This window comes from Marmota monax, unplaced genomic scaffold (assembly GCF_021218885.2).
Source record: "Marmota monax isolate L192 unplaced genomic scaffold, Marmota_monax_Labrador192_F-V1.1 WCK01_AAM20220418_F8-fsc00131, whole genome shotgun sequence".
Classification (NCBI taxonomy): Eukaryota; Metazoa; Chordata; class Mammalia; order Rodentia; family Sciuridae; genus Marmota; species Marmota monax.
The window spans coordinates 1,487,982-1,509,493 of record NW_026693141.1 but is presented as its reverse complement, the minus strand read 5'-3'; the positions used below and the strand labels follow the sequence as shown (position 1 = coordinate 1,509,493).

The 21,512-nt window shown below is 35.4% G+C and overlaps 1 protein-coding gene across 1 annotated transcript in view; it reads left to right on the top strand.

Annotated features, from left to right (window-relative positions):
- Exoc4 (exocyst complex component 4) overlaps positions 1-21,512 on the top strand; it is a 782,534-nt gene that overhangs the window by 232,753 nt on the left and 528,269 nt on the right. The window contains exon 9 of the mRNA XM_046455063.2: positions 881-969. Coding sequence (XP_046311019.1) covers positions 881-969 — 89 coding nt within the window. The remainder of the gene's footprint in view (positions 1-880; positions 970-21,512) is intronic.

Genomic DNA, 21,512 nt, shown 5'->3' with positions numbered 1-21,512 from the left:
TACACCTCAGTAATTCTTAGAAGGATACCTTCTTTATCAGCCTAATATCCTGCCTTTGAAACTCTCAGGTTCAAAATGGAATCTCTTAGCATATTAAAGGATTTACTGTTTGATATAGTCAGAGTTTAACAGGTTGTTTTCTGTTCCTCACTTGTATGTTTCTCCTTGAAACTGGTTTGTCATTGTTGTTTTGTTTATTTCAGCTTTATAGACCCATTGTATACTGTAAGTCTGCCTCTCATATTTTCAACCTTTGGAAACACTTGGTAGCATGGTAGTTTTGAGAGTATTTTATGTGGTGGTAAGTGGCAGATCAAAAAATTTATAGCCATTTGATGACATTATTTTTTAAGGCATTTAAGAACAAAATGCCAAAATTGCCTTACTTATTTGATTTCATTATTCAGCATCATTTATAGTGAAGCCTGTTGTACTAATCCTCCACCTGAGGAAATGAGAAAGGTATGAGTTCTGCTCTGAGAGGTAAATAAGCCTGTGGTGGCAACTGGCAGTTACTGGTGGGTTTTGAGCTAGGTAATAGCATAATTAGAATGGCATTTTATAGGATGATCTTGTTGCTGGGTGTGTACTAATCCAGGCAAAGCTTGATCATTTTCTGAAGGCAAAGGTAAATTGAGGAAGATCAGAGTTGTATCTGTTAAAATGGAGGATAAGCAAAAAATCTAAATACTGTTATAGTGGAGATTATCCTGGAATATCATTCATAAACCGGGGTCTCTGAGCAGCTGTCTCTGGCCTTGTCTTCATATAGCCAAAATTTCATGATGATCAAACATCACACAGACCAGAGTAGAATACTTTTGGAAATCCAGAACTGGACACACCTAACTAAGCGCTCGTTTCCTGTGTTTCACTGCAGGTTTGAATCGTCCTCTCATGCTATCAGTATGAGTGCCTATTTGCGGGAGCAGAGAAGGGAACTCTATAGTCGGAGTGGAGAACTTCAAGGTAGGTAATGGGCCTTCTCTGAAGATATTAATTTTCTGGAGGAAGGTCTGAAGTGTTTATAGCATAAGAATTCATGATCTGCATTCAGAAGATTCTTTCTAGATCAGAACATTTAAAGACTTGATAATCTATTTCTTCTATCATTTCCCAGCCTCTCCTGCCAAGCAAATAAAACTATTACTACAGCCAGAAGACTTCCAGATCTGCTACCATTCAAGCAGGGATTCTAAGTGACACAGAAGTGGTTAGGTTCTTCTTGCTTAGCTAGCATACAAGTCCAATCACAGTCCAGTAGAATGCCAGTCTTCTGTGGTAGCCACTGTTACTATTCCTTTTGTTATTGTTTTCTTTTTGACACTTTCAATAATATGGCAGGCATAAGTGAGATTTGGAAAAGAGCAAATACAATCTCTGTCATTGTTTAAAGGGAAGAAGGATGCCTCTATATAGTATGGTCTAATCAATGTGACTGGGATACATGGGATTCTTCTTACCCATCTGTGGTTACTAGAGTGTTTTACTGCATATCTGCAGAAGAAAATAGTTTGGAAATGAAATATAAAATAAATATATAAAAATCAAACTAATAACATTTCCTTTTAGGATCAAAAATGGTAATTATGATACATTAATTAATTGTGAGTTCCTGCTAAGTGTAAGACATCATAGGATTTAGAAGGAACTGAAGTTGGGTACAAAGAAATAAAAGATAAAACCTTAAGATCCAGTTGTGAAAGTAAGGTATGTGTGTGTGTTTATGTGTGTGAGTGTGTGTGTGTGTGTGTGTGTGTGTGTGTCTGTCTGTCTGTCTGTCTGTGGTCAGTCCTCCATGGTCCATGGTGGATTCTGCATGTATACTGAATAATTATAGGAGTTTTTTTTTTGTTTTTTTTTTTTTGTCACTGTTCCCTAAACACTGCAGTATAACAACTACTTATATAGCCTATCCATCATATTAGATATTTTAAGTAATCTAAAGATAATTTAAGGTAACAATAATAAGTGTACAGGTTACAGACAAATACTATACAATTTTATGAAAGAGACTTGACCACTGTCGATTTTATTACTCACAGAGATGTCTGTATTCACACATCTATACATACACCCATAGAGACACAGACACCTCACCAACAATGTGAGGAAGTACATAGGAGTAACTAAGTAGATTGTATATATAGAATTGTTAGAGGAATTAAGAGAAGAGAGTGATTATTGTAATTATTTTAGAATTCTGGATTTTGTTCATGAGGGGCAGGTATGACCACTTTAGTTTTGATACTTTGAAGCATTGTTCAGTGACTAGCCTGCACAATTAAATATTTAGTTTTTAAGACTCATCATAGTTCCACATCAAAGTACTGTGAAGTAACCAGTCACCTTTTCTGGTTGAAGACTTCTGTCATCTCACCTCCACATGGGCTTATAATAATGAATTAGACTGATCAGTCTAATAATCTCTAATTTTTTTCATACAGCTTTGCTCACTCACTTATAGTAATTGTTCCACTGCTTATATATATGGTACCCCAAAGTGAAAGCCTAGAAATATGTTCTAAAGTACTGGGAAAAAGAGATTAGCCTGCCAATATTTTATTTAATTTTAAAATGTTATCTAACATTTTGGAAAGCATACAGTGTGTTTCTTGGAGGAGTACAGAGAGAATAGTTAAAATTGTGAATGACCAGCTCTGTGGTTGGACAAGCAGTTAAAGAGGGGACTACCCGGGTCTAGCAGGCAGCACCTCCCAGGGGAGTAGGGAGGGCGGCAAAGTGTGGATAAAATGATGGTAACAATACGTTCCTGTTGGAGTTGGGATCGTGGTTGAAATGTCACTTAGGGTTATAGCAGGTTATCTAGGGCTAATGTATCTTCCTTACAATGTCCTGATTTTGGTCTCTCTGCAGTGGTGGTTAAGGAATGTTTTTTTTCTACCTGTCTTCTATTATATTAAGTTCCTTTAATGGTGACAAAGCCTCACCCCCTCCTCCTGCCCCTTAGTTTGAATCCTGATGATTTTATTGTTTTTAAATTAATAAATATTTTAATAGCAGTTTTAAATTCACACCAAAATTCAGTAGAAAATACAGAGTTCCTATATGTCCCCTGCTCTACCCCATATAACCTCCTATTGTATCCATATTCCACACCATAGTGAAGCATTTCACTTGGTTCTTTGAGATGAAAAGAGACCATATAATTAATGGGTCAGCAGTAGAAACTGTCACTCACCCAGATCAAGGATTATTGGCTACTAGGATAAATGGCTGTTTCCTCACACTTTCTTCTTTTTGTTATACAATAGGGGTAGTGAATACTCTGTGCTGTAGCCACATGGCCCAATTTTCAGATGCCCTCAGCTTTCCATGATCTCTTCAGAGACAGTGTGGCATGGTAATGCAGAGTAGGGGATTCTGAGCTCAGACTACTCACATTTTAAAATCTAACTCTACTACTAGCCTCACATCCTTGAACAAGCATCATGACCCCTATGCCTCCTTTTCTTTTCTCTGAAAGGGGATAAAAGTAATGGGACCTACCCCATGAGGTGGTTGTGAAAGTGTGTGTTTAAAAATGTATCTACCATAGAGTGAATGTTATGCCTTCTTATGTCGCTTCCAGTGTTAATTTCTAGTACCGTGACTCCAGAGTTTTCACACACATTTCGTTTATCCTTGTGTTATCTTTTATGACTAAATCCTACTTATGATTAGCTTTTTAGGTTAAATTTAGTCATTACTTATTCTCATGAGTTTCCTTGCTGGCTCTTTCTCTCCTCAGTCTTCTGCAAACACACACATATTGTGGGGTTGTGGCCCTGAAATGTGTTCATGACACATTTTTACTGTTCTGAGTACTTGGATACTATAAGTCAAAGCTAACTTGCTTAAGTTGCCATAAAACAGAAGTTCTGCAACATTTTATTTCCTGTGCTTCATACAGTGCCTAGTGCAATAATTTTTTGATAGACACTAGTTGAGTTAGTGACAGAGTGAAGAGGACAGTTGAAATGTAAAGTAGGATAGAGAGGTCACCATTGAGAGGGAGGAGGGCCCTAAAAGGAGGTGGGACACTGATAGTTAATATCAGCCTTATAGGTTCCCATTCACTTTCAAGTTTGTTATTTTGTCCCATTGTCCTAGACATGGAACTTGTAAGGAAACTTAAGTTGAGCAACAACTATACTACTTATTGTGGCTTTGGATTATTATTTGAGTATTTATTACGTTAACAGAATTGAAAACTTGAGAGACTTAATGGGTTAAGAAAGTCAAGGCTCTGCGTATTTTTTTCTCTGCAGTTTCATTATATATAAGTTTTATTAAGCAGAAGAGTTGCCATTGTACTGTCTGACCCAGGAGGAAACTGTTATGTATAATTGAAAAACATTTTATAATCCAGTTTAGCTGCAGAGAAATTTTATTCTTTGAGGTAGTTAAAAAAATCACTGTAATCTAATCTTCCCATCCTGTAGGTAGTTCATTGAAATATGCGTGTCTCAAACTCAAGTCTATTGCACTTACATTATTCAGCAAGACAGGAGGAGTATCTCTGGTTACATGAGAGAAACAGTTAGCAAAGACATCATGTTCATGATAATCATTAAAAAGTACTTTAGTGGAGCTGGGGTTGTGGCTCAATGGTAGAGCACTTGCCTAGCATGTGTGAGGCACCAGGTTCCATTCTCAGCATCCCATATAAATAAATAAAGTCCATTGACAACTAAAAAAATATTTTAAAAAACGTACTTTAGTAGAGGTGATACATCATACATTTGATGAGAGCATGGATCAGCCAACTAGTTTTTGTGAAAGTTTGATGCTGTTTCATATAGCAGCAAAAGTTTTTCTGACAAATGCTTTTAACATTTCAGCAGGAATAAAAAGAGGAAATCACACCCATCTTCCATTAAAAACTGTCATCCCTTTTCAGTTATTTCATTAATCTGACTAGTTCAAGGACTACAGTGAGATCTGCATTTCAGCTTCCCCTTGAAAAAAACATAATTGGATAGTTCAGTTAAATCATAAGAGACTGGCAAAAGATTTTTGTCTTTTCTATTACCACCACATAGGTTTCGCTTCCCAATGGTTTGGTTTGTGGGGTCAACCTTTCCTTCTGTTGCAGGGTAGCAGCAAAGAAATCCACCACAAAGACTGTCAAAGTAGAATTAAAAAGCTCAGATTTTAGAAAAGTTCAGTTCCTGCCAATGCTTTCAATTTATCATGCAATTAAAATTTTACTCAGTCTAATAATACGCATGGGGTAAAAGAATGTAAAAATGAGATTTCTTTGGTATTATCAACCCATCTCAATTGGCTCTAGCTGCTAAGGTACAGATGGTTCATTATATAGTCTACCGTTGGCAATTGGGCTGAGAAGGTGGGGGTGCGACTTCCAAGTGTGTGAAATAACAGGTGGAAATCTAGCTTGTGTATGTGTCTACGTTAATCATCGACTTCCTGTTGTTTTGAGCCTCTCTAATGCTTCATTGTGCTGCTTAGCTATATAGAAGTGTTCTAGGTGAAGAAAGATACTAGTTTTAATGAATGTTTACCTTGAACATAAGCTTCTCTGGTTTAATGTCTAATTCTTCAGGAGAATAAGATAATTGATGAATGCTGTATCTCATGAAGTTTAAAAGAAATCAAAATATTGCTACTCATGAACAAAATAAGCTCTTAGGGTAATCAATTCAATTGTGTCTCTATTTTCTCAATGAAAAATAGAGCCTTTATCAGTCCTGACTACTTTAGAGGGATATTGTTCAGTTACAAGTTTAAAAATTAGAATAACTATGTTGATTTAAATTAAAGAAATTATCACTGTGGAAGTAGTAGTACTGCATCTACTTCTTCACTCTTCTTTTCTCCTCAACCCCAGTCCACCAAGTAGACTCTTCTCAAGGTCAGCAGTGATTTCTATCATGGCATATTCTTTGATTTTCTGCATTCTTTCAGTTGATCTTTTAGCAGTTCTTTTCCTGTTTTCCTCCTCATGTTTCTTCTTAGTCTTCTCAAGATTCTCTTGTCTCAGGGTTTGACCCTGAGATTTCTTCTGTGCTCATTCTATTAACTTTCCCCTGATGACCTCAGCTAAGACCAAGCTTTATCTACTACCCTAGGTACAGATGATCTCTATGTCTGTTTCTCTTGCCTAAGTCTCATTATTGTTTCCTGACTTTTTCCATTATCCAATCCTTCATTCTATGCTTATTAAAATATTTTTAGAAGTTTTTCATAATGCTTTTTTTAAATATGTCTATGTTTTATTTACTTGTTAACGTGTTTTCTACACTTCCCTTCTTCCAGAATTGAAGTGGTACTCATTGGTACACACCAGTGTTTAGGATGCTTGGCTTGAATTATTGAATTAGGCTCTTAAATAATATACAACAGGGGTTTGAGGTGAAGTTCAGTGATAGAGCATATGATTAGTGTGTATGAGACCCTGGGTTTGATCCCTAGCATGCACATAAATATATATACAATGTATATATGGTGAAGGAGACTCTTTTTTCTTCAATAAGAGGACAATCCTGCTTATTTGAGAAACTCTAGGGAAAGCTTTAATAAATAGAGAAAGAGTTGGAGTCTGTAATTTGTCTTTTTTAATTTTTAAGGATAGTAAGACTCACGAATGGGTGGAGTTCATTAATGGTCAAATGTCAAGGTGTACTCAGTTTTGATTACAGTTTCTTTTGTATCTTGGGACTACTTAACTCCTGTTTGTATTCAGTGATATTACCCTCCCAGTGCCATTTTTATCTCCGTTAGTTTAATGAGTGACATTTCTATAGCTCTGACATTAATATATTCTGTAAAGCTCTAGCCACTTGAGAACTGACTTTGCTAAGAGGATTTGCTTTACATGGTAAATATGGAAGTACTGGCATCAGGGAAAACTGGCCTTTTTACTGACCTGATCTGAATTTTCCAAGTTTCCCTCTCTCATGGATTGTTGGTTCCTGGGGTTGTGAATATGTAATGATATTGTATGTAATTAATCTATTTGGAGATACTTTGCCTTGAGGTTAAACAAAATATTGAGATCTATTAACCATGGATTGATTGTCTTTCTTACAAAAGGATTTGTAATAGGAATCTCTTTGATAGCAGGATATTCTATTATGGAGCATTTAAAGCAAGACTTCACTTATGTACACATTTTCAGGGACATTTTCGTTAAAAGAAGGGATGCTCTGTAGTATAGCAGTTTTATACTCATATCCCACATTTGTTCCACAGCCTGAAATATGAGAAACACTTATGAGCTTTGTATCCTGAAATTTGATTAGAAAATTCTTTGCAGCCTATTAAATTTTACTTAATAACTTTGTTAATAATTATTTAACAATATTCAGGAAGTGTGAAGAGATATGTTTTTTCTTTTGAAAATTGCATGTAATTATTTCAAAATTATCTTTCACAGTTAGCTTTTCTGTTTTAGCCTCTAATATAGTGGGTAAAAATCGAGTCCTTCTCTCATTGTATATTTATTTTCTTGCTTTTTAAAAGAATGACCTTAGTCAATTTATTTGTAAGATTTGTCTTATGAACATAAATAGAACTCTTGTCAATGCTAATTTCTTCATCTGTTTCTAAGAAATAGTAAGTAATAAATATTCTTTCCTCAGGTCATGAACAGAATCATACATTATTTGAAATCATTTAGGAAATAAAATATTTTTATGTCAAGGTTTTATTAAGTATACTACTTGTTAGCCTCAATCTCTGTGGTGTAGAAATTTATTTTAATTAAAAATATTCTTTAGTTGTAGATTTAATTTATATAAAAAGGATTTATGTGGGAGACCAACCTTACACGTGACTGGGTTACACTCTCCGCCCGACTGGGTGCTGAGGCACTCAGTCACAGAAATGTGGCAGAGCTTTCCCCACCCTTCTTGGGTGCCAGGGTCAGTGTCTCGTGCATGGGTGTGTCTTGCTACAGCCCCGTGAGTGAAGCTACGCTCACCTGTTCCTTTGTATTATAATCCCTTGCTCTGTTTAGGATAGAATCTTCCATGGAAGTGCCTTGTATGTGTGTCCCCTTCTCTTACTGTGCCCTTGGGTGTGGCCTACCCAGGTGTCAGTCAACCTGCTGATAGTGGACATCATGAAGATAGACTCAGTCCCCTGAAACCTGACCCCTTGCCTCATTTGAATAGCTGCTTCTCAATAAAAGGGGTCAGCGTATGCTCTGGCTCTCTCTCTTTCTGTGGACCCTTAAAGTCAGAGGAGCCATCACAGTGACCCCAAATAAAAAGGTATTGTGTCTCTTGTGTGGTTATTTCATGCAGCCCAGTTAGCCCAGTTTAACTGGAGTGACCCCTGAGCCTTTTAGTCGCGAGAACAGAAACCCGGAAGGTTTATTTTCTAAAACACTCTAATTCTTATGGTAGCCTACAAAACACTGCTAATTCTAACATTTGGAAGAACCTAGGATTCATGAAAAAATGGATCTTGAGGGTACAACATAGCCATCACAAAGCCCATTACTTAGCAAAGGCATATAGCTTACTTACTCTTGAGATATGATCTTTGGTTGTCATGCAAAACCAATTGGTGACATGTAATCTCATTTAGAAAAATTCCATTCTGTTTATTCACTCACTCATTCATACTGTTATGAGAAAAGAGGGAATGCTATAAAATATAATGTTTTGAGTTTTAAAGGTGACACCAAATGCATTTCTCTATACCTTACTATACTTTGGTTATAAGGTTTTAAAAATAAGTCTGAAAAAAGAACTTCTAACATGATGCAACAGAAAACCTTGAATGTTATAAGTTATTTTTTCATCATTTGGCTAACATTAGTGTATATATATATAAATTTTTTTTTATTTATTTGTATGTGGTACTGAGCCTTGAACCCAGTGCCTCACACTTACTAGGCAAGTGTTCTATCACTGAGCAACATTGGTTTTTTTTAATAAGGTGAAAATAACAGCTTTTCTCATTTCCTTAGATTTCCTTTATTACCATAGAAATTATATTCTTGTCAAACTTAATAGTTTACATAATGAATATAATGCTGAATTTAGATTTTTTTAAAACAGGGAAGATCACAATCATTTATTGCATATATTTACTTCCTACACTAGAGCCACCATACCATTATAAACTTCTGTATGAGAGAAGACTATACTCTGCCTTTTGATTTTCTGTTATATGCAGCCCTTCTTTAATCCTAATTAATTCAAGCCCTGTGATACACACTGTGATGGAGTTATACATATATGTGTATAACTGCACTGTGAATACAGCTGGGATTTGGCAAAGGCAGAGAGGCTTCTGGACATTTTTAAGGCTTAAGTTTGGTATAAAGAATGAAGAGAAGTTTTCTAGGTAAAGAAAGAAATGGCAGGCATTGCAGGCCCTGGGTAATGTATGAAAACGTGGGAGTGTGGGCTGTTCTTTCATAACTTCAGCTTCAGAAAATGAATTAGTTATAATGTTTTCTATTAGTTAATGAACTGAGTTCATATTTGTAGACAACTACTGATTATAATATTACTTCCAGGAACCAGAGATGATAGAAAGGATGCCAAGGCTATTGTGAATGACATTGGCCATTGTTTATCCTAACAGTTAAGAACCAATAAGTACCAATGTGTACTAGTGAGGATGGGAAAATAAAGACCATTATTATACTCAAGTAAAAACTAAATATAATCATATACTGCATTTTCTAAATGATGTTCAAGAGTTATAGCTGTGCAACATCATTATTAAAATTTCTATAGCAAAACAACTTTGTTTTTATGTACAACTATTGGATCTTGTCAGTCTCTTCCTGGTAGATGAGGCTGGACATATTAGCAGGGGCCAGATCATGAAGGATTAGCCTAACCTGTTTTTAAGTACCATGGCTTAAAGCTAGAATGTTCCACTTGAATTGCAAGTGGTGATGGCAGCTTGGTTCAGCATGGAGATGGCAGAATTCTGTGTACTCACGTCTGGTTTCCAGCTTGTGATTGTGGTGTGGATTGAAAATTTGCATCAAGTTACTTTTGGCTTCCCCACAAATTAAACTCAAAAAGCCCATATTACTGTAATGTATGATAGTATGTACGAATGCTGCATGAATATTGTAGTAGTCATAATATAGGGTGTTCATTCCTAGAACTGTGATGACATCTACTGAATCGCAGCCAGTTCATTTGCATATTCATGCCCACTTAGCTCAAATAAGTCCCTGTTTGTTTGCACATTAATGTCTGATTTCTGCATCAGTTAACGAATTTACATATCCCTGTTCAGTTAGTTAGTGATGTTCATATATGAAATATTGGTGTGGCTCTGTTTGTGCTTTGAGTAGCTTGAGGAGTGTTGTAGTTTAATGGATGGAGCAATGATTTCTCATTCCACTTTTACTGGACATATCAGTTTACCTTTCAAAGTTCTAGATTTAGAGTCTAGATAATGGAGTCAACAATAGTTACCCTACCCACTTCTCAGAGTTGCTTTATCAGTTTCCAGGTCAACTCAATTCTGGGTCCTGCCTCGGGAGCATTTCCTACAGAAGGAGTGGTCTTAGGTGCTATGGAAGAGAAGATGTGCAAACAGTTAAAGTTCTAGTGAATGTGTCAAGAACTTTGCGAACATGAAGGAGACACTTACTTAACATTGCCAGAAGTCACAGAAGATGTTACAAAGGAAGCCTCCTTACAGTAAACTGGAAGGGGAGTTAACCAGCTGATCAATGGGAGAGAACTCACTGAGGTGGGAGAAGATGATGAGAGTTTCATGGAATTGTAGGCATTTTGTTGGTGTTGAAACATAAAGTGTAGGTGGAAAAACGGACCTGGACAGGGAGACAGGCAGGCAAATCTCAAAGGTTTTGATATAACATAGCAAGAAAGTTTGGATTTTCTCTTATGGATAAAATGAAGACCTCTGAAGAGTCGAAGTAGGAAAGTAGTATGTAAATATAGTCAGACTTGGATTTTAGAAAAAAAAATTCTGATGGAGAATGAATTGAGTGCAGTGAGATCATTGACAAAGAGGCAAGTTGTGCTGTTATTTCAAGTGAAACCTTATGGAAGGTTTTTAGAACACATGGAAGAGATCCAGAAGCTAATTTGGAGGCAGAGTCAGTTGGACATGATATTCTCTGGAGGATTTAAGCAAGAGATACACAGTTTTGCTGATCACCAATTTTCCAATATGGTGATAATGGTGTTATTTATTAAGAAAGAAACACAAAGAGGAGTAGTTTTATGGAAGGTTAGATAAAGATGAAGATAACTTTTTTAGTATTTATTTCATTTCGTTCAGTTTTATTTATACATATCAACGAATCTAACCTAATATGCTTTTACTACTCTACTCTAATCTTCTTATCTCCTTCCACAGGTTTGAGGCTCTTAGCAGTTTGTGATTACCCAGAAGGACTCCCTTCCTAAGTCCACATTATTGGAGTTTTGTTTTTCTTCCCTCCTCTTCCTCCTTTTATCTTCAAGTTATAAATATTATTTTCTTCTAAATTTTGGTTAATCTGTAAATGTTAACACTCACTTTAGTCTCTGAAGGATACAAATTTCTTTAATTTTTGTTCCTAGATGTATCCTGCATTTTTAGTATTAAAATCAAGCTACTATGTATCTTTCTTTTTTTGTGCAAATCACCTAACTAGTTTTCTGGGTTGTGAAAGGAAGAAGTTAAATTATTTCTGTGAAGCTTATTCATCTCCAAAGCTTTAGATTCTTAGATACTTAGCCACTTGCTTTCTATCTCTTCCTTAGATTGGAGCTTGAGGACTATTTAGAGGTTCAGAGTGTAGTTTCTGGAGTCAGGCTCACAACCAGGGTTACTATGCAAATTAACTCTGCTGTGTGTCACTTCATTTTCTATGAACTGTGAATAAAATACACCATAGTGCCTTAATGAAGATGAAATGAGTTAACACATGTAAAATGTTTAGAACTGTTCCTGGCACATATTTATAATGAGTAAATGTCAGTAACTATTACTTTGCATGTGATACCCCACCCCCTAGCATCTAGCCTCATTCCACCCACACGCAAGAATTATCAGTAGCTGTGTCTTTTTAAGTGCATGAATTAATAGGCATGTTCATGACAAGTAAATTTAAATAATATCTTCCAGAATTGTCTCTAGAAACACTCCCCCCCCCATTCTGAATTTATTTTTGACAAAAATCCTTTCAGAGTATTGAGAAAATGTATTCCTCTCAGTGATCATCCTAACCTGATAGTGTGAAGAGACATTGACTGAGCAGTCTAAGGGAGAGTCACATATACCTCTAATAAAAAGAGGTCCATGCTGTGATTTTTTTTTTAAGTGTTCTACTACTCTTCCTGGATTGTATCCTGCCTCAGGTAAATATCCGTAGTTGTAACAAACATAGACATTTCTCCTAAAAACCATTTTGACCTTGAATGTCTCTAACTGATTTTACTACACAAATAACTTAGAACAATTAGAATATGGAAAATAAAAAGGTTAAAATGGAAAGGACATCCCTTCTATTTATAAATTTAGTGCTTTGCATCAAAACATTTTGGCAGTGTTTTATGTACACTGTTGTTTTGCATTCCTATTGCCTCCGGTTGAAATCACTTCCTTGCCACTTATGAAAACAAAAATAAAAAAAAGGAAGTTTTACTCCAACTCATAATCTGTTGACATCTCTTAACCTAAATGTGTTAGAGCTACAGAGATATCAACCTAGTACCATATAATGAAATAAATGGAAATTATTTTTTGAAAACAGTGTGAGTTCTAAAAAACAAAAGACATGTGACTCCATGTTTGTTAAGGTTCTTCAGAGAAACACAAGCAATATGTATGGATGTATAGATTTATTATATGAGATTAGCTCATGGGATTAAGGGGACAGAGAAGTTTTGTGATATGTCCTCTGTAAGCTGGAGACCCAGGATGGTATAGTTCTGGGTCTAAACCTGAAGCCTGTGAAACAGAGCCACTTGTGCAAATGTCACTCTGAGGCCTAAGGTCTCATTTATTCTGCTCAGTTGAAGGCTCATAAACCAGGAGAGCCAGTTGTAAGGTCAGAAGATGGGAGTCTCAGTTCAAGGACCAAGAGGGAGTTTACCTCTCTTCTTTTAGTTCAATTCAGGCCCTCAGTGGGTGGGATGATACATTGATGAGGGAGATGGAGCTTTACTCAGTGGGGGTTCGAATGCTAATCGCTTTCAGAAAAACTTTCACAGACACCTAGAAATAATGGTCTTCAGGCTATCTGAACATCCCTTAGTCCAGTCAAGTTCACACATTAAAATTAACCATCATAGACTGAAGCAAACTTTACACACAGACACGCAGACACATTGACATATGAGCATGTGTGTGTGTGTGTGTATGTATCTATGTATAGATATATGTATATAACAAGAACACATACACACACATATACATGTATGTGTATAACACACACATATATATTCATGTTGTTATGTTGATTAGTTTGTTCTTGTTGTATATTATGTAGTACACCATTACAAGACCATAGAACAGTTTATTCAATCTCCTTTTTATAGAGTTTTATTCGATTCATGTTTAGGCTATTGTAAATAATTCTGCAATGAACAGTTTTATATATGTTTATTCATTTATCTTGGGAATATACTCAGAAGTTAGAATCACTGAGTTCTGAGCTAGGTATACTTATTTTTAACTTTAAAAGATATTAACAAGTATTTTAAAATTATAGAAATTGAGAAATTGAATGAGAATTCCAATTTTTCTGCATTGTCACTAACATGATTTTATCAACCTAATTCTCCACCATTTTGGTGGTTGTGTAGACTACCTTATTAAATTTTTTTCCAAACAGTTACCAAAGCATTTCTTTTTCTCTCATTCTTCTTCTCTTGCATTTTTAGAGGAGTTTCTGGACTTAATAATTTACTTTACAGGTCACATACAAATTCACTGTCTTACAGTATATCTTTTCATACTTAAAAATTATCTTGTGTTCTCCCAGAAGAAGTCCTGATTGTGTATATAAAATTTCTACCAAGAAGTCTTAAGTGGCCTTTCTTGCTAGAGACCTACTAATTTCTCGGTATTCTAGAGGTTGAAGTTAAAGTACTCCTCTCTTTGCCTTTTTTTAAAAACTCATTGACCTCCTATTTTGAAATCTCTCTCTCTCTTTTTTTTAAGTTGTAGATAAACAGAATGCCTTTATTTTATTTAATTTTATGTGGTGCTAAGGATTGGACCCAGTGCCTCACACATGCTAGGCAAGTGCTCTGCCACTGAGCTATAGCCCCAGCCCTTGAATTATATTTTTATTACATATATTTTATTGGTATCCTCACTGGTACTAAACAGATTTCTGTAATGACCTCAATGACCTGACCCATAATTCCTCCCCTTTTTGTGGGCAGGATCTGTGACAGTCTCTCCCATGATTAGTCTACATTATATGGTGGTAGTGAAGGGATTTTGCAAATATAAATAAAGTCCCTAATGATTTGACTTGAAGTTAATCAAAAGGGAGATTATTCTGGTTTGACATGGCCTTATCAGACAAGTCCTTAAAAGAGATATTCTTTCACTGTGCTCCTCTGGTAGCAGTGGAGTAGTGATTTTTGAGAGAAGCATAAGCTGTGTAGTCAGGGACCAAAGTGACCCCATTTCAACAACCAGCAAAGAAAATATAGACCTCAGTTCTATAACCACAAGGAACAGAATTCTGCCAATATCTAGAATGAGATGGGAAGAGGGCCGCAAATCTCAGATAAGATTAAGACCCAAAACATTAATTTCTGGCTAGTGGGGCACTCTTATAGGACCCAAGTAACCCAAATAGCTTAGATTTCTTACCTACATGCATTGTTTGTGTTATTTTTAACCTGCTGAATTGGTGGTGGTTACACAGCAGTAGAAAATGGGTACACCACCTAGCCTTGATATTCCTTGATTTCCAAATATTCCCTTCGACTAATGGATGGAAGTTGATAGACTTTTTCTATGAAGACAACTTTTTTCCTCTTCCTACCCCAAATTTACTCCATTTGTTAATCTTTCAATTGTTTCCTGCCCCTCTAATTGTGACTTTTATTTATTTAGAAGCTAAAAGGGACTTTGGAGAAACTTGAAGGTTTTGTAGGTTATCTGTGTTTCTGTGGGCTCTATTGTATGAGATAACAGTTTTGAAAATATTTATGGTAATTCAAATGTATAATAAAATATCAACATAACCTTATAGGAAAACAGGACAGATGATATTGTTCTCTGGGATTTTTCATGGGCACCTGACACCCAACATTTTAAATTAAACTCATTGTCTCCTTCTCTCCCACCACCCCAAATTTGTTCTTCTTTCTGTGCACCCAGTTTTGTTAAATGAAATCATTGATTTACCAGTTGCTAAACCTGGAAGGCATCCTTGACTCTTCCTTTGCCCTCTGATGATCAGAGAACTGATCAGAGAACTGATCATCAGAACCTACTTATGTTGCCTCCTTAGTGCCTCACAAGCCCACCTACTGTTTCATTTTAAAATATTATTTGCTTTCACTCAGGTCTAACTAACGTTATCTCCTGATTGTTTTTGTCCTGAATTTCTCAAAACCAGTTTTTATATAAGAACCAAAGGGTTTAAAGGATTTAGTGATTTCTTCTGTCTTTTTGTGCTAGGCCCCATGTTGTTTGTGTGTGTAGCAAGGTTCTGCATGATTTGATCACTGGCTCCTGTAGTGTTTTCCTGACCCCATTTTATCACCACGGCCTTGGGGCTTCCTTATAAGTCTCTGTCTGTACCTGGAATTGGCTTGTTTCTATCTTTTTGACAACAGCTGTCATCTCTTGGCAGTACTCTGCTGTGTTATAAGAATTTTATATAGTGCATATTGAGTACTTACCATGTATCATCAGAACCCTGAAAAACTTCACATACAGTATCTTTGTAGAAGGAAATAGAGTCAGGAAAATTAGATCTAGAAGCAACAATTTTTTAGTGGTACCAGGGCCCAGAGGGATCATTTCCCAAATCTGAGCTCTAAACACAACAGGGCTTTTACTTTTATATGTAAGCAAGTTTTGGTACATAAAGGCAATTCTATTGGATGGTGCGTTCCACATTCCTTATATGTTGTCAACAGCCTAGAGGCTCTTAGTTCATACCACCTTAGGGGGTTTTATTGCACTAAGCCTAAAGGGGGATGGTTCTGTCCCCGCCACATTGTTTCCTGCTTCTGCTACTACAGTCATCTTATTATAGATATTAGCCACTTTCGGCCCCTGTAGTTAAATGTCAGTAAGCAGAGCTGCTGTGTGTCAGGTGCAAAACCACAGCCTCACAGCTCTTAAAGTGGGAAAGTTTCCATTTTGCTCTACTACATCTTTTATATCCTCTTTCACAATGTTTCTTTGGGGACTTTTTTCTTTTCCTTAGCTCCTCAAATTAGGTTATCTTCCTTGTGTGTATCACATATAGTTATTGAATTATTTGTTTTTGTTTGTTTGAGATGTGTATTTATCATTCATTTTCAATTTCATAGTCAGGAACCAAGCCAGTTGGGTTTTCTGTACATAGCAAGAACCTAGTAAGCATCCAATAAATGTTCACAGTTTTCACAGATGAAAAGTTTCATTAACTAAATGGTTGAACTAGACAGAAACATAAGTCTTTTCTCTTCATGCATAGCTTTTTCCAATATATTGATAATAGTTGGGGAAATATATACATAAGTCACAGATTAAATTTTGCTAAGGAGGAAGATAAGGGAAACATATTACTTGAGGGAAAAAGGTAAAGTTATTAAGATGGCATTTTTTGGAGTACATACATAATTATCATTTTATTCTCACAATCATTTTGTCCAGTAAGCCTTATTAACTTTTCTATATGGCTAAGAAAACCATGGCTGATAGAGGTTAAGTAACTTTACCAAAGTCACAGAACCAGTAAATGACAATTTTGTTCTCTGATGGTTTTATTATATAGAGTTTGCAGAGTCATTTGAAATGGCAGTGTATTTCCTACTTTATTGGGACAATTTAAATATGGTAAACCTCTCTTATTTAAAATGAAAAAATCAATTATTTTGAGGAGATGTATACACCTGTTAAATAATGTCTCTATCAAGGTGCAGAGCATTTTCATCACCTATAAGCTTCCTTGTGCTCTTATATAGTATGTTTCTCCCTCTATTCCAAATCTTTGGTAACTGCTGAAATTCATTACATCACAATAGTTTAGCCTGAAATTTGTAGAATTTTGCATAAATAAAATTATCAAACATACAATTTTGTGAATGGCTTCTTTCACTCTACCTAGTGATTTTGACATTTATTCATATTGTTTCGTATCAGAAGTTTGTTTCCTCTTTCAGCGAACACTACTCTATTGTATGGATGTACTGCAGGCTATTTATCCCAGAGAGTTTCCAGTTTTTAGTTATTGGGAATAATGTGCTGTGATTGTTTGTGTACATGTTTGATGTGGGAATGCATTTTCAGTTCCTTGGGAATCCATAGAAATGGGCTTGCTGGATCATATAGTCAGTATAGAAACTATGTAGTCCTAATCAATTGTATCATTTTATATCCCCCCAGCATGTATACCAAAACTTGGTATTGTCAGTTTTTTCCAATTTTGAACATTCTGCTGGGTATATAATAGTATCTCATTATGGTAGCTTGTCCATTTTTAATGTATCATCTTATTGATGTAGGATCCTACAGAGCTGTGGATTTGGGATTTCTGCATCCAAATAATAACCTAAATCCTTTTTTCCTTGTCCAAACCTCTTTTTCATGTCATTTATGTTGGAAAAACTTATATCTACATTCATGAACATTTTAAATACAGAGAATACATGAAGTATTTGACATGTCAACCAGAAAGCCACATAATATTTATGTTCATGTTAAAATTAATAAAGTATTCAATAAAATACTCATTTTGTATATCTGTATAGTTTTAATATTTTCTGAAAGTTTGTGGGTGAGTTCTGAGGGAGCTCTGAAGCTAAAAATTCCCAATTGTTGCTTTATTAGTAATCTCAGGACTGATGCAAAGTGCTACTAATTAAGACTCCATTTTTTTTTTTTTTTTGAGTGCCACCATGGCAGCAAATGGTATCTTAAACTGACAAGCTGTAAATTAAAACTTGCAGAATGCAAGGCCCAGTCTAGGGAAAATGAAGTTATGTATAGGTGACTTGTTCCATTTGAATTAATCAAAGTGCTACTGGTGTAGACCAGATGTGTTCTCTGATGACAAAAACGAATCTTGACATTTTGGATAATGAAAATTCAGTTCAGCACCTCTTAGTGATATGTATGATAATATATTGTCAGTCAGAAGCAGAGGGAAGGGAGATGCACAAACCTTGTCTTATTAAAATAGACAGTGTGACAAGTGGACATTGTTGGATCTCTGGTTTCTAAGAAAAAAAATGTCAAGGGAAATCTCTTCTGAAAAAAATGATAGGAATAGCTGTTTTGTGGAAGGAGAGTGAAAAGATTTGACTTTTGATGCATGACTTCTTTGACAGTGGCCTTTGTTCATGATTCGTAGTTTCATGGTTTATTTTCCTGGGGTACGGGGTAAGGCATGAAAGCCCTGAAAAGGAAACCCACGTTTTTGGTTTGACAGTATTAATGCAGTCATCTAGTTCATACCTTGTAAGCCCACTTATTATTTCCTCTGCGTGTGTTTTTTCTAGTTTAGCGGATTAGCTGCACTGTCTCTTCAAAGGCTATCCAATCAAGGAGGGGTTATTAAAACCAGGGCGATTTATGACTGAGAATTAATTAGAGAAGCATTTTCATGCAAAACATCCAATTTTTTGATTAGCAATGGAGCAGGGCCGCAATTAACACTCTAGGAAGCTTAAATTTCCAGCTTTTTGATTCTCAGGAAATGAGATTATCAAACCAGGGTCAGACACTTGACAGCAAAGCAGGAGTGGGGGAGTGTGAAATTATACGTTAAAAAAATGTCTTTTGATTTTTATTCTGAGATTGCTATTCAGGAAATAGAAAATTCAGAGGAGGGGAAGAACAAAAATATCTTAAAATGCAAGAACCAGAAAGACCTGATTCTTTTGTGACCTATTTGCTATGCAGAATATCTGTTGGAAATGTTTACTCAGAGTATGTGTTAGAAGCACAGCAATATTTTTTGTTCCTTAATTATTACTTATTATTCACTCTTTCTCTCATAAATTTCTTTTGGATATTCAGTGCTTGAACAAATATTTAAAATGTTTATGTGTTGTAAGGAGGCCAAAATTTCTTTCATTAGAAAAGGAAGCTTCTTTTATAAATGGTGGTTGCTACTTTGGAGATCTTTTCATTTTTCTTGGTGTTTTTAATTATTTTAAATCACTTGAGATATAGTTTAGATAGTGAGTCATATCAAGCCATAGATTACCACTTATTGATAAGTGACCTTTGTAAAGTGTAGGTGCCTAAGAAGTAAGGCAGCCCCAGATCTGCTATAAAACAAAGTATACTCTGTCATTATTGTAATTGGTGTTCCCCAAGGAGATACACCATAATGAAAATTCATTTGTTCTGGAAAACATTTTTTTCACCCTCTAGCCTCTTAATTTGGACATCTAATTTCATTGAGAAATAGAGGAGCAACATATCTTTTGTCTTAGCTCATTCTGCTGTTAAAACTCAGATATGTCTCTTCTTTATTCATTAGGTTCCTAGATTCTTAAATGAATAGACCTCATCAGTATTTTCAAGTTACCCAATCATCTCTTCACTGCCTTGTTTTCATGTTTGCACTTACAGTGCTCTGCCTATCTAGAAGTAATATATAAATACTGTATTTACATAGTGCAATAGTAACATGTGTTCTTTATGAGTTATTGATAGCATGGGCATCCTTGACAATCATTTATGGAGTAGAACTCTTGATGAACCTTTTACTTGGACTGGGTGGGTGTGGGGTTGGGTATTGGTTAGTATGCCTCTGTGAATATGACTTCTCTGATGTTCTCCCAGCCTTGGTTTCTCTATTTAAAGCTTAGAGTTTTGTTAGAATCTCCAAAAAGAGCTTCAAAACCATGAATGGAAGAGATTATAGGGTATCTATATAATCAGAGATTTCTGGTGTTGCATTTTTTCTCCCGAAAGCATCTCTGATTTAGGAACATGATTCATTGATCTACTCTATCATCCTTGCAATCCCACTCTAGATTCTCAGCTTTATATGTCAATTTTGCTTAATCCGCCTTTCTTTGTTGATGAAGAGTATCTATCACTGGCTGGATGAAAATTGGCTGCAGTTTGATCTTGGGAAAGGAGGAAGAAAAACTGCCAATCCGAGGCCAAAGGGTTATCTTGTTAGATTTGTAGCTGTCAGTCTCAATGCTGATGTTCGTGTTTTTGGAATGTTGATGATTATATGCTTTTGTGTGTCAAATAAATATTTGCTAAAAGAATTTATAGGGTTATGTTTATAGATTTTTCCTTTTTTTAATTGGGAAATATTTCTGTGTTTCTAGGTCCATTACATAGACTGAGCCGAGAATTAGAGTTTCTCAACCTTTGTGATCTGTGCTGGGGGAAGGTTTATATATGTAGCCTTTGAGCAGTCTATGGTACCCAGCAGTGTTTGCAGATTTGTGAAGAGTGGGAAGAAGAAGACTAGTGTTTGTTAGGTTTGTAAAATGCTATTACTATGTGTTTGTATATAAATACACACATTTACAAATTCATGTACAATATAGTTCTTAACTTTGAGAGTCTTATTACCTATAGGAAAAAAATAAAGTAATCTTAGTAAAAAACACATAAGGTTACAGCCTTTTGTAATAAATGTGAACTAAATATACATATATTTAAATGTTTATTAACATTTAATGTTAATAATATTAATACAAAAGGTAGGTGGAAATAATTGAACTTATGATAATTGAAGAAATTTTAATCAGAGGTAGAGTAATTAAATATAAATCATTTAAAAGAAAGCAAAATTTATTATTTAGTGGAGTGGAAAAGTAAGGATTTCCTAAGCTTGTTTCTTTTTTTCTTCTCATAATGTGAAGTTTTTTATAATTGCAGTTGGACATAGCTCTATCAATTAATTAAGGAACTTGATTTTTCTTTAAGAGGCTCACAATTGATAATAAACATAATTGATAATAAAAACACCAGTAGTGAAATGGTGGTGTCAGCTGCTCTCCTGGCAACGTTTCTGCTTTTGTTCAATTTGCTTATGCTCAGAGTATATAGTGGTGGATGACGGATGTGGAAATAGACTATTTAAAAACATGCTGGCAATGATTGGAAAAAATACTTTAACATGTTAGCATCATATAATTAATCTGTAATAATGATAGTCTTGAGTATCTTTATGATTACATATAATCTATTTGTATAGACACAGATACTTAACTATTAAATATAGAGAGATGCTATTGAAATTTTTGTTGGACTAGATTACATTGCCATTGAACCTGAAACCCTCTTTAGTGCCACTTCCCATTGAAATACTTGATTGGATAGTGCTATCAAGTCTAGCAGAGATAGTGTAGAAGCAGAGAAACCCATTTTCATAGAATCATGATCAGTCT